Source organism: Hypomesus transpacificus, chromosome 14, assembly GCF_021917145.1.
Source record: "Hypomesus transpacificus isolate Combined female chromosome 14, fHypTra1, whole genome shotgun sequence".
Classification (NCBI taxonomy): domain Eukaryota; kingdom Metazoa; phylum Chordata; class Actinopteri; order Osmeriformes; family Osmeridae; genus Hypomesus; species Hypomesus transpacificus.
Window position 1 is genome coordinate 14,578,925 of NC_061073.1, and position 12,821 is coordinate 14,591,745.

The window sequence follows — 12,821 nt, forward strand, 5'->3', positions numbered from 1 at the left end:
ATTGCTATGAAAGAAACTCAAGACAATTGTTTTTTAATATAGTCATTTTCTTTATTTAGATTTTTTGTAAAACAATTAGCACAATTTAACAGTGGCAGCTCCATGCAAATTATCAAAGCATTGGTTGGAATGTTTGCCCAGTGCAGTTACGGGGCAGGTGTGTGTGTGTATTAGAGAGAGTTGGAAAGCAGAGTCAGATTAAGCACATATCAGCCGTCAAAATACCAACAGAAGCCACTAGCAAACACTGCTGGGTCAAAGAATGCCACTCAATTGTACCACAAGTACATTGGCCATGGACCAATACTGAGGAACTCCAGCCTACCTTTCCTCACCCCTTTTAGAGGCCTATTGACTGGATGCTGGACAGGTAGGGTCAGGGTTTCCACTTCTGTTGAACACTTGCCTGAGGCACAATGTCTCAGCATGGGGGGGGGGGTCTCCAGTATTAAAACTAAACACAGAAACATCCTGGTTGAGGGAGTGCCCACACACATTCGAGCAATCTGTGCTCACAAAACCCTGTGGTTTCCACTTCCCATAACTTTCGTCAGAGCACATGAGGAAATTACTTATTGCATAACGTTGTCCTGTTGAAACAGGACAGAAAAACATCACTGGTAAAGTATCTGTCTCTGGGGAGGAGAGTGCAACTACACAACCAGATAAGAAAGGATTAGATCAAGGCCAAGAAGTAACATACAAGAGCCTTAGGTTTATATCACTTCCAAATCCATTCTAATCTTGTTCTAGTTGCTCCGGACCTATCGTGAGATGCGATGGCATGGGACTGAAGACACAGAGGTGAGGAGGGAAAGGCCAGCCGGGCTTGTAGGCTCAATGTCCATTAGGCCAAGTGAAGCTACGAAGACGGGTACAAGTTGCCCATAAAAATATATATTTACACAAAAACAAAAAGAGAGAAAACAAATAAAAATGGACCAAACTTTGTAACTCCTCTCCTGCATTTGTTGTCGTGAACAACATCTCCCTACTCTACCTGTGCACTGCATAGGGGTGAGAAGAAAAGAAAACTCCCAAAGATTCTCCCCGCTGTTTACGTGATGTCTCCTGCTGCCATTTGCAGAACATGCAACTGAAAGCTTAACTTATCTGCTGCTATATGAAATGGGGATAAGGAAGTAAATTAAAGGGATGTGTAGGGATAACTATAAAGTAAAAGGGGGAAAAAAGATGTTCCAATAAGTATTGATTGCATTGTCCGACAGTTATGTCCTTCCTGTGCAAACAGGTAATTGGAGATCAAATATCTCTTGATTGGATGTCTTGATCTTCCTTCCCCTTCATTTGCTGTTCTTTTCTCTCCCTCTCTCTCTCTCTCTCTCCCTCTATCCAGTCGGCCTGTCGTTTCACTTTAGTGCTTGGACAGTTCGTTGGACAGCCAGTCTAGTCCTTCGTAGAGTCCTGTTCCCTGGGTGGCACAGGTTGCCTGCACGTGCCACTGAGGAGCAAGACAGGAGATTGGTTGGAATATGAAAGCTGTGTGTCTGTGTGTGGGGACCAGTTAGTGCGAGACATAAAGAAACTCACAGTTCTGCTGCGGAGGCTCTGTAGGCCCAGTTTGTCTGTGAGGTCACTGACGGCCATGGCATTTGGAAGGTCCTGCTTGTTAGCAAACACCAGCAGCACTGCCTCTCTCAGCTCATCCTCTTGCAGCTGGACAGACAGAATAAGCATTTTTGGGGGGTTAGACAACTTCAATACTGTCTCAATATTTAATGATCATGTAACCAAGATCACCATGTCGACTGATGCTGCAGTCCTTCATTCAGGAGGACTGACCAAAGCGGCACTTGAAAATATATCACAACCTGCATACACAAAGTAAGGTATTGGGGTCAGTTAAATACCATCTTAGAAAGTTCCTCTGCAGACTCTGCAACTCTTTCTCGGTCATTACTATCCACTACAAAGATAAGGCCCTGGAAGGAGGGGAAAAAAACAGATAGAACAAGAATAAAGCATCATTCCTCATTTCTTCACCATAGAACTAGAAACACAGGTTGATGGTGTTTGTATGTCCCTTTGGATACAATTGTCAGTTAAATTAATATAATGTGAAATGTATTCAACTTTGGACACCAGTTTTGAAATTAGCCCAGACCTTTGGCATACTTGCCCCATGTGCATTTGGTCCTGGTGTGTGTGTGTCTGTGTGTGCATTGTAGTGTTTGTGCACACACACCTGAGTGTTCTGAAAATAGTGTCTCCAGAGGGGTCTGATTTTGTCCTGGCCACCCACATCCCAAACAGTGAAGCAGATGTTCTTGTACTCCACTGTCTCCACATTGAAACCTAAACATACACATCAGACCAAATATCTTAAAATGAATTTATAGGCCTGGGCAAAGGCAGCTTCTAAGATGATATACAAATAACTAGAAAATTAAACAGAGGATTGACACTGATTTGTCCTTTTTCCGACACTGAATCTCTTACCAATAGTTGGAATAGTGGTCACTATTTCTCCCAATTTTAATTTGTACAAGATCGTCGTTTTCCCTGCTGCATCCAATCCAACTGTAATATGCCAGAACACAAAAGATTAGAGATAGCTATCTCATATCATAGGACAGGAAGAAAAGCTTATGGTAGGTAGCTAGTTAGCTAGCTACATTACGGAGACTGGGACCATTACATTTCTAGATGTCCACAGGTGATTTTGGCTCCGATATGCATCTGGTTGGTTATAATTATAACTTGCGTAGTTAGTCTAGCTAGCTAACTATCGTTAGCGTAAACAACCCTGGCCCTGCCGTACCAATATGTAGTGCTAGCTAGCTAGCTAACTTATTGGCCCTGATCATGACGATCATGACGTACAGTGTAGATGATTGATATGGGTTAAGCTCTTCAGGCATTAGCCTAGACACATATTGACAAACTAGCCAGGAAACTAACAAGTTAACTTCTCCTACAAAACAAGTCAGAACAATATTGGCTAACAGGCTACTACACTAGTACTGCTTAGTTTTTAATCACATTATCCAATGACATAAATTTACAACGTTTTGTCAATGCTACTACCGTACATTGAAGTTATGTAGCCCACTAGCTATATTGATGACATTGGTAAATCTATACTACTGATAGTTATTTAAAAACAAGTAGTCAACTGATGTATTAATACTGGCATAGCTAAACTAGCGTAGTTGCTATACTTCTGCACCGCACTGTTCAGTAGCTAACACTTACCCATCAGAATTCTCATTTGTTTCTTGCCGAACAGTCGAGAAAAGATTGACGAAATGGTAAGCCCCATTTTTTCAATATAAATTTGAGCACCTTTCTTATATGTTGTTGATATAATACAAAACGTGTGGTTAGCTCAGTTTATGATTTCGAAGTGAGGAAAAGGCGAGCACCGTTCGTGTCCTTTCCTGATGCCACGTCCGGGGCCAACGTGGAACTCACAACGTCATGTGTTTTGAATAAACTTTATGAACAACACTTTACAACAGGGGTGTCAAACATACGGCCCGCGGGCCGGAACCGGCCCCCAAGGAGGTTCGATCAGGCCCGCAGGATAATTTGAAAGTGGAAAAAATGCATAAAAGACATGGAATTAATATTTTTAATTCGCTGCAATTCTTTGCACTCTTTCCATCAGAGTAGAAGACAAGCCGCATCACTGAGACAGACTGAAAACAGCAGACGGTATCAATTAATACCTTGGTCTCTACTAGGGATGGGCGAACGATGCCTTGTGAAGCTTTGATGGTTTCTTCCGGATTGTGCCGGCCCAAAGAGCCGAACTATCGGCGCTTTGAAAATGAACAGCGTCATCTAGCAGCCGTTTAAACTGGCTGAATGAGGCGTAGTGGTTGTCTCCGACGGTAGACTACCCTACGTTATTCAATATTTAATTAAGGCTACATGTGTTCATTTTGATCTGATATTAGTGCTCACACATTAAAATGTTGTGATACATCCGTAGGCCTTTAGAATTATGTCATTTTCTCACAGTAAAAGTTAAAGAATATCGTACGAGATTCACTGGACTGGGGCGCGAACTTGGGATCCCAGATTCGCATTAACAATATGTAATCGTACAACGCTTTAACCAACTACACCACCGAAGAGATCATTACTTGTTAAAGCGGTTGGACGGACTTTATACGATATGGTCTTTATATCAATTAAACTAGATAACACAGAAGAAAGACATGATATTTTGGTTATTTATAGCAGAGTATGGTATAATTTTAATGGTCCGGCCCACTTGACATCTCCCTAGGCCGTATGTGGCCCACGATGCGAAATGAGTTTGACACCGCTGCTTTACAATATACTGGTGAATAAATGAAATCGATGAACATTTGATTGTATAAGGTGATCGGGAAGCTGAAGCAAATATTATACAGATACATAACAAATCCACTTCACAAAACTAACTTGAAAAGATGGACAAATTATATAGCCTCGACAAGGACAGTAAGTTACAAAAAAGCAATGCTTTACACTGTACTAACCAATCGATTTCACTAGAGGTCACCCGGATCAACAACATGTCATCAGCCGACGTTCATGTTTCAGAACCATTTTACAAGAACTTGTCTCTAGAAGTAGTTTTATGTTCATACTTATGTGGGATTGTGTGGGTTTGTTAAGAAGCGCGAGTAGGCTAGTTCTTGTCTCATTTTGAGTCATTTTCCAGATTCTGATTTTGTACACAGTGATTATTACACATAGGGCCTAAAAAAAGAAAGAAATATGCTCCTGCCATGATAATTTAGTTGTAATAAAATGAACACAGAGAAAGAGGCTTCATTATAGACTTAATATATGTTATGTATCTTTTTTTTCTTTTTTTCACGGTTCTTCAAAAGCAGTTGGTATCCCAAAATGTTCCGTAGAGAGGAATGTCATGTCTTAGATATTGCAGGCATATACCCAGTTCAAGAATTGGCAAAAAAAGGTTTTAGACAATATTTATAAATAGGTGTAACAAAGTTTGATCTGCCAAGAAAGTTGGTCATCATTACCCCCTTTACACCTAGATATTCAGAACAGTTTCCTGTAGCATAGTGTATTCCATTATAGGCAATGGAAAATACTCTTAGATTCATATATTCCTATACCTTTTAAGATAAAAGGTATAGACCATGTTACTAGTTTTCTCTGGCGAGATGTGGAAAACCCAAACCATATTGGCGCCAATGAAAAATCCCAAGGCAATTCCTATTCACCAAAGAAACACACACACACAAAGAGAGAGCGTCAGGTGGGAATTTTGCAGCAGGTGGATCTACAAGCAAACATGTGACTTCACAGGTCCAAGGTGCATGCGCTCTGTCAACGTAAGGCTGTCTGTATGTTTGGAACATGCAGTTATAAAGCAGCATATGTAGTGGTTGTTAACTCGTGGACTGAACAGTTTGGCCCAGACAAAGGAACCGAACAGTTTGCCCCAGACTTTCTGCATACAGGCTACAGAACAACTTGGCTGTCTACAATTACTGGAATATTCTGTTAACCATGGAAGGAACATTAAATATCACACAGGTAATTAAAATTGTCTCTCACCTGTTGAATTCCTGTGCCCATGATTGTATTGACCTGATACTTGATCGTTTTTAGAACTACAGCCCACATGGGTTTAGCGCATTATTTATCCTGTGCCTATTATTCTTTCAGATTGAAACTCTGTCGGCCGTATACATAGTGTCGCTATCTTTCAGGTAAGATTTCTGTTTTAGAATAATTTCTTAGCCATATAAAGACAGTGATTATTTTATGCAATCCAACAGAGACATCTGATATGAAGTTTAGGAGTAGATTTTTATCATATGCTGTTAACTCTCTTGCACTGCCATAGTTTTGCAGGACTGGTCAAACCAGTATAGTGACTTGTGACAGTGAAAAACTTGAATTCCGTTCTGATTATAGCTCAGTGCATTTATTACAATTTGTACAGTATTCCCAAAAGTCCTTCCAAGTCTACATTTATGTATATGTTCAAATACTGTAGGCAATAAGGACAGTTGTGTAGCTCAAAGTGGTTGTGTGTGTAAAGGGGGGGAGGGGGGACTGGTTAATGTAATTCAATACATTCTTTCATAGTCAGTATTTTACTTGCCAATCTCTTTACTTTCTATGGAGGATGACAGACTCATATAATCTTGTTTTCCTTTTATAACTGGATGTCTGTGTTAAACTAGAATGTTGCTTTATTTTACAGTTTAATTGGAAGCTTTTCTGTTCTTGTGGTTTCCATTCTGAAGTGGCAGCATCTGCAACGACAGGTGTGTTGGATAAACACAAGGCTGAAGTTAACCTGCTTTTACACAGCTCATGCACAACATGTCCTGGACACAGTGACAAAACAGTGACAGTTATCATTAGCATGCTCTTCAAAAACATGCCCTTTCCAACTCCCCTGTCGTTCCACGCTACATGTATCATAGGACAGCAACAGTGAAACTGACAGCTTCAATAACATATTTTTCCAACCAACATGTCGAACCAGAGAGTCAGCCAGTACAATATCTCTGTGCCTTATCTGCTCCACCCAAGCTAGGAGAAGCACAGCATGTGCAGGAATACAGAAACCGCCCCTGATTTCCTTTGTGAGACATATAGGAACCTCCATGTGCCCTTTCGGTTATCAGAAATGTATGGCAGAGATCTTGGTTACATATTCTGAGTAAATATTGCCATGTTACGTGCATACTGTGAAAGGTATTTCAAAGCTATACAGACATACACACACACACCCAAAGCTGCAGAAAATATGTTCACAGTGAAACAAACGTGTTTTTCTTTCTGTTTGTGTAGGTTAAGCCACTGGTACAGCTGGCACTGGCTGATCTTCTGGCGGCCTTCATCCTCATGTTCACCAGCTGCATAAACTTCTTCCAGCCTGGAACTTTCTACTTTGCCCAGAGTGTAACTGTCTGTATGCGTGCTTTGCCTCTGTCTCTGGTAAGTGCTTTTCAGTTCATAAACTATACTTGAAAACCGGCTGAGTCACTTTAAAACATTTCAGATTACATAACATCTTCAAAAACAGTGACTCAGCAAAACTATAAAGTGACAACTGAATCATAATGGCACATTCACCTTTGCAATATAATATAGAGGGACCCACTGTTCTTTTAAAATGAACTTTTCCTCCATAAACATTTGAGGTCATGTTTCAAGTTATGCCAAGGGAGATAGTATTGGAACATGCAGTTATTAGTGCAGCATATGTAGTGGTTGTAAGCTCATGGACTGAACAGTTTGGCCCAGACAAAGGAAAAAAGGAAAGGAAAAAGAATGAAAAAAAATTACTAAATGTATTGCCCTGCTAAGGACACTGCAGTTACACTACAGCAGACACAATGAAGCAATGATAATAGGCCATGCGTTATGTGATGAGGTTAAGGCCATCTGTACTATTTGCAGGTAAAACGTCTTGAGACGTGTTTTGTAGAAATCTTTGTAGGTCTGGACTGTGTTACCGTAGTTTAAAAAGTTTAAATGAATTGAGGCATTTATAGCTCCCTATGTCTGGTCTTCTTATCTTACATATTGTCGTAAAAGTCGTGCCCATTTCTTTCTCTCCCTCTCTCTCTCTCTCTCTCTCTCTCTCTCTCTCTCTCTCTCTCTCTCTCTCTCTCTCTCTCTCTCTCTCTCTCTCTCTCTCTCTCTCTCGCTCTCTCTCTCTCTCTCTCTCTCGCTCTCTCTCTCTCCCTCTCTCTCTCTCGTTATCTCTATCTGTGTTACAGATGTTTTACTGCGTATCATCTCTGCTTGTGATGGTCTATGCCTGGGAGTCCAAGCATGCAATCCAAGGATGGAGGGAGAGACCAGCAAACAATGAGGAGGTGAGAACACACAACATGTGCTTTAAATTCAGACCCAACTTCTCAGATCAGTACACCCTCATCCCACACTGCTGTTTCTTGTGTTGTTCTTTATCTCTCATCTCCTGTTCTCCTGCTCACCCTCCTCCTTTTCTGGTTATAGCCCTTCTGCAGAAGAAGAGTTGGAGCTGTTAATGTAATATATGCTGCTGTGTGGTAAGTCAGTCTTACTGTTCAGCTTGATGTGACCTATTTACTCGACAAAAGCATGTCATCTCAGTGTTTGAATGTTTCAACTTCACATTTTAACTTGAGCATTGGTTTTTGTTTATGTTTTACAGGTTGTTTCCAGTTGTGTTTTACCTGCTCTACACATTCACAGACACTTTAACCCTTACCCCCATCTACCCGCCAAGATCAGACAACCTCATGGCTGTCAGTTACTGCACCAGGTAAATACACTACTTTGCAAACCATTAAAGTATCTCACCCATGTTAGGAGCATAATGCCCCCATCCCTTCTGGGCACTTTGAGCCGGCAAACACAAGAACACAGTTCAAGTCTTTTATTTGTCAGGTACACAGAACAACACAAGGTTAGACTGGGCACTGACATTCTTAAGACAAGACAACGCAAGCACCAGGCATAACATAACATATAAGTACACGGAACATCATTTACATCTATGCTGAGCTTAAATAAGTGAAACTTCTTAAATATACAGATAGCAAAAAATAATCGACTATACTATCCCTAATACTAAAACTTCCTAAATTACAGATAACAATAAATAGTACACTATACTAACCCTAAATGCACATACAACCTGTTTCAACCCTATAACCTATTCTAACCTAAGTGGAGTACAGTACAATACAAATTTGCAGATCAGTGACTACGTCAATGACCATACAGGAGCCTGGTGGCGAGAATGTATTGCCTTTGTGGATATTACTTCATACATCATGTCCTTGAATGATCTAAAACACAGTCTTACATTTTTGGTCTCACAAACTTGCTGCTGTTTTTCCTACTAGTTGTATCCCGCTTCTACATATCTGGACGGACGCCTGTTCAGATCACGTGAGTGTTGTAACATCAGAGCAGTTTCACTGCTTACCATGGCTCTCAAATTGATAAGGAAATACATGCTCATGGGTTATGAACATGACCACTTTTTTACATTTTACAGGAAGAGATCCACGACTTGCTTATTCGAATCATTATTTTCACCTTCATCATACCAGTTCTTGTCTGTTGCACAGTAAGTAGCACCTCTTGAGTCGTGTACAGTATATTTGTTAATATACCTCAAATATGTCTGACAAAAGTCAGTGTAGAAAAGGTATGTATTACAATGCAGTTGTATTCAGTTGTCAGGTGGCTCGATTCCCTGGCTGTGCCAAATGACGTTGGGTGCTTGGGCAAGGCACTTCGCCCTACTTGCCTCGGGTTAATGTCCCTGTACTTACTGTAAGTCGCTCTGGATAAGAGCGTCTGCTAAATGACTAAATGTAAATGTAATGTAAATGTATTGATGTGCCTGTGCAGGTTTTGTACTATAAGATCGGTCGTTGGCAGCTCAAGTATGCGGAGGATGGACTATTTCCTGTGGAAGGAGACGGACACTCCAGGAGGAGACTGAGAGGAGCGTTCTCCTTAGCTCGTAACATGGTGCTGGTAACCATCTTCTGCTGGACACCAGGTAAAAAACATACACACACACTCATACTGTTTCACATATAAACATGCACACATACACACTAACAAACACACATACCCAAACTCAAATACATGTAATTTGATTGTAATTCCATGTTATTTTTGTCCCATTACAGTCCTGCTTCTCGTTGTACTGTCAGTGACAAACATACCCCAACAGAAACTATTCCCTCTCTATTTCATACAGGTTTGTTTCAACACACCTTTAGACATGTTTACCATCCGTATCACAGTATTGATGAATATCTTTTGAATTGGTGGTGGATCTGTGTTTCAGGCCGGGACAATGTCTCTGCAGGGCTTTTTGAACAGTGTATTCTACGCCTGGCGCCGCCCCAACTTCAGAGATGCTGTTCTAGGAGAGAGGATGCCCCTGATCCATTCGCCTTTGGCCTTCTTTGATGAATCACTGAGGCCGGAACCCTAACCCCTTTAAAGACTTGTGGGTAGAACAACTCATTGATCTACGATCAGCCCACTCTTGCCAAACACCGACCTTGACTGTGAAAAGGAAGGATAATAACCTGAGATTCTAATAGCAACAGCAGTGTCATCGATTTGACCCCAAACTGGATGGATGGGAGGCTGGAGAGTACACGTACTGTATGGCTGTTGTGCATCACAAGGTCATATGGAGGACTCAGGCCCACTGTTCCTAAACACGATGAAACAATGTGTGCTGTCTGTTTGTGGATCACAATTGAAAATCCATCTCTTAATTCTTTGCCCCAAATGGATTGGTCTGGTGTTTGGTAGATGTGTGAAGGTAAAGGGATTCTGGTAGCACTTTATTTATATTAACTAGTTAAAATGTTTTTTGTTTTTCCCCCTTTGTGATAGAAAAATGTATGTTATTTGTTGATAATGAGACGTTGATTATTAGAAACAGACTCCATTTAATTTTATTGAATTTGTTGTATTCAAAAGAGTTTACAAAGCACTTCCTCAATGTCAGGGTTTTTAGGTTATTAAACTTGTGACATGTAATGTAGATCTAAAACATAATTTTTTACTGTATAGAGTGATAACAAATGGTTGTTACCTGCCATTTGGATGTTATATTTATTTGTTGGTCAGTACTGTAGCAAAATCGGACAAAGAGATCTCCCTATACGCTGTATGCTTATTTTCAACTCAGTTTTACTTTATTTATACAATAAAAGCAAGTGGCCTGAGGCTGATAGTATATAATTGTTTCTCCAGTTCTCGGTGCTTCCCACTCATTTCAAGGTCAGGGCAATGAAACAGATATCTCGTGTTTGAAATAGAGACATATTGTGTTTGGTTACGTTGTGTCAGTCAAAACAAACCCATGGCTTCAAATTGAATTTCGGGTTGACTGATCAGACAGTCCCCTGGTCATAATTACTGCATACTAAACTGTAGAGACAAAAGAAGTAGGATGTCCTAGGATACAAAGATTAGTAACGGTCTTCTGTTGTCAGTAATGATACTTGTGAGGTTAAAAGTTATCCTTCACAAAAGCCCCAAAGCTCATACCCACTCTCCTGACAGACACACACCTGTGCAGAACATTAGTGCTTCCCACCACTCTCCCCCTCCTCTCAGCCCCATGTAAATGTTGCCTCTGGACACACCCGTAGGTAGAACAGGCCAAGAGTTTGCTCCTTATTGCCCCCTTCTGTCGAATGATTAACCAGTGGCAATCAACACAGGTGTGTTTATTTGTTCTGAATCACATGACCAGACAGAATGTAGCTTAGTCACTCTCACCTTGGTCCTAAACACCGTGAAACACATACCTTAGAATGTTGAAGTTGATTTGTGATTTCATAAAAAGAGGGTTGTTCAGTATGTAAGATTATTGTCATCCTCATAGAGAAACCGAAGGAGACCCCATGTGATCCAAGGCTTGGTAGCATCACACCAAGGTCGTAATCATAATACATATTGGGGGACACACATCCCTAATCTGGGCAAAATATCCCCCCCAATGTATTGAAATATAATATAAATGTGCTACGCTACGACAGGCAACCACGCACGCTGTCCGAAATTATCATAAAAATGTATTTGTCCCCCCCATGTTGATTCCATGGCTACAGCCTTGCATCACACTACACACTGTAGCATCACACTACATACTGTAGCATCACACTACATACTGTATACAAAACAGCCCTCTTTGCCGTCCACTATTCCATCACAGTTGGTCAAGCTGACATAATGTCAAACAATTTTTGTGTGCAAAAGCCCCATTATTCTTGTTATGTTCAACAAGCTAACTCGAATACACCTACTGTGTTTGAGCATTACTGTAAAATAGTTTGTCGTACCATCCGTGACCTATTTACAGAGAGAATCCTCGCAGTGAACATCATCGAAACAATGTTGGCGGGATGCCTTGTCACCAGTTAGCCTAATCTACATCTGCCCTGTTGACTTTTATTATATCTGACTCAAGTAGGTCAAAACCACCAGGCCTCATGTTCCCCAGCGCTGCCCAAAGTTACAATGTGTTTGTTGCCGTATTGGTGTGTGTTTGTATTTGTGTACTGTGGGTTTGTTTATGGACAATATGTTTCTCAGATGTGCTAGTGGCATTTAAACATAACATTATTTATCATTGAAATAATGGTGCTCTTACTAGATGCACGTCAAACGCACATCAAACGGTTTCTGATGTATTTGTTGTTGAATAATCTACAACAAATGTTTGGTCCTGGTGAACCCCAGACTGAAACGCAGCACCTGTAAGTTAACCATATCAACATGGATTGTGTAATGAAGCACCTTTCTTTAAGAGGGGGTTTCTTACCTGTCACAAGACTTTTGAGACGTCTGAGACTGTTAACCAAAGTAATTTAAACTACATATTACTTAAGTGTGGGTGACCGAAAATGAAACCACCTCAGTACATTTTTATCTTAACATTTTCAAACTCCTACATGTTTCCATTGAATATGTGTGGTAGGGTGATACTAAATCTTAGCTAAAAGATGCTAAAGTGGAACTGTAAATAAAGAAATTCAACCCTCGTATTCATCAAATGGTTTACATCTCATGTTGCACTCACCATGTCTCTGGAGAAAAACCTCAAACCAAAGACAGAGAAAGATACAGAGAAAAGTGAGAGTTTAATCTTTTAAATTGTTTGTAAATCTACAAAACTTCCTGTTTGTATACAAATTCATAATAAACCACACTGCACTTAATACATTTTGTTTATAACGCAATGTATCCAAAACAAATACAAAAAACGATTTCAGGAAAGTAAAGCTGAAATAGATAAGTACTTAAAATACTTAAAGTATATTACTTTAAAT

General features: G+C 40.4%; 2 protein-coding genes across 2 annotated transcripts; one reads left to right on the forward strand and one right to left on the reverse strand.

The window, feature by feature from the left end:
- Positions 1-26: 26 nt before the first annotated feature.
- Positions 27-3,437, reverse strand: LOC124476983 (ADP-ribosylation factor 4-like). The gene is made up of 6 exons (XM_047034466.1): positions 3,217-3,437; positions 2,461-2,541; positions 2,207-2,316; positions 1,872-1,943; positions 1,552-1,677; positions 27-1,462 (listed from the first exon to the last, which is right to left on the reverse strand). Exons 1-6 carry the CDS (start codon positions 3,281-3,283, stop codon positions 1,376-1,378), a joined length of 543 nt encoding a protein of 180 aa, XP_046890422.1. The 5' UTR covers positions 3,284-3,437; the 3' UTR covers positions 27-1,375.
- Positions 3,438-5,195: 1,758 nt separating this feature from the next.
- Positions 5,196-10,710, forward strand: si:dkey-30c15.2 (uncharacterized protein LOC558938 homolog). The gene is made up of 12 exons (XM_047034820.1): positions 5,196-5,526; positions 5,659-5,702; positions 6,203-6,266; positions 6,799-6,945; positions 7,734-7,832; positions 7,975-8,027; positions 8,153-8,263; positions 8,850-8,895; positions 9,005-9,076; positions 9,364-9,517; positions 9,651-9,721; positions 9,812-10,710. Exons 1-12 carry the CDS (start codon positions 5,500-5,502, stop codon positions 9,959-9,961), a joined length of 1,038 nt encoding a protein of 345 aa, XP_046890776.1. The 5' UTR covers positions 5,196-5,499; the 3' UTR covers positions 9,962-10,710.
- Positions 10,711-12,821: the final 2,111 nt, after the last annotated feature.

Coding starts and splice junctions, on each gene's coding strand:
- LOC124476983 (XM_047034466.1), bottom strand. CDS start 3,283: ATGGGGCTTACCATTTCGTCAATCTTTTCTCGACTGTTCGGCAAGAAA. Junction 1,944..2,206: donor ACTATTTTCAGAACACTCAG/GTGTGTGTGCAC, acceptor CCCTCCTTCCAG/GGCCTTATCTTTGTAGTGGA. Junction 1,678..1,871: donor CAGAGGAACTTTCTAAGATG/GTATTTAACTGA, acceptor CTGTCTGTCCAG/CTGCAAGAGGATGAGCTGAG.
- si:dkey-30c15.2 (XM_047034820.1), top strand. CDS start 5,500: ATGGAAGGAACATTAAATATCACACAG. Junction 8,028..8,152: donor GTAATATATGCTGCTGTGTG/GTAAGTCAGTCT, acceptor TATGTTTTACAG/GTTGTTTCCAGTTGTGTTTT. Junction 8,896..9,004: donor CGGACGCCTGTTCAGATCAC/GTGAGTGTTGTA, acceptor TACATTTTACAG/GAAGAGATCCACGACTTGCT.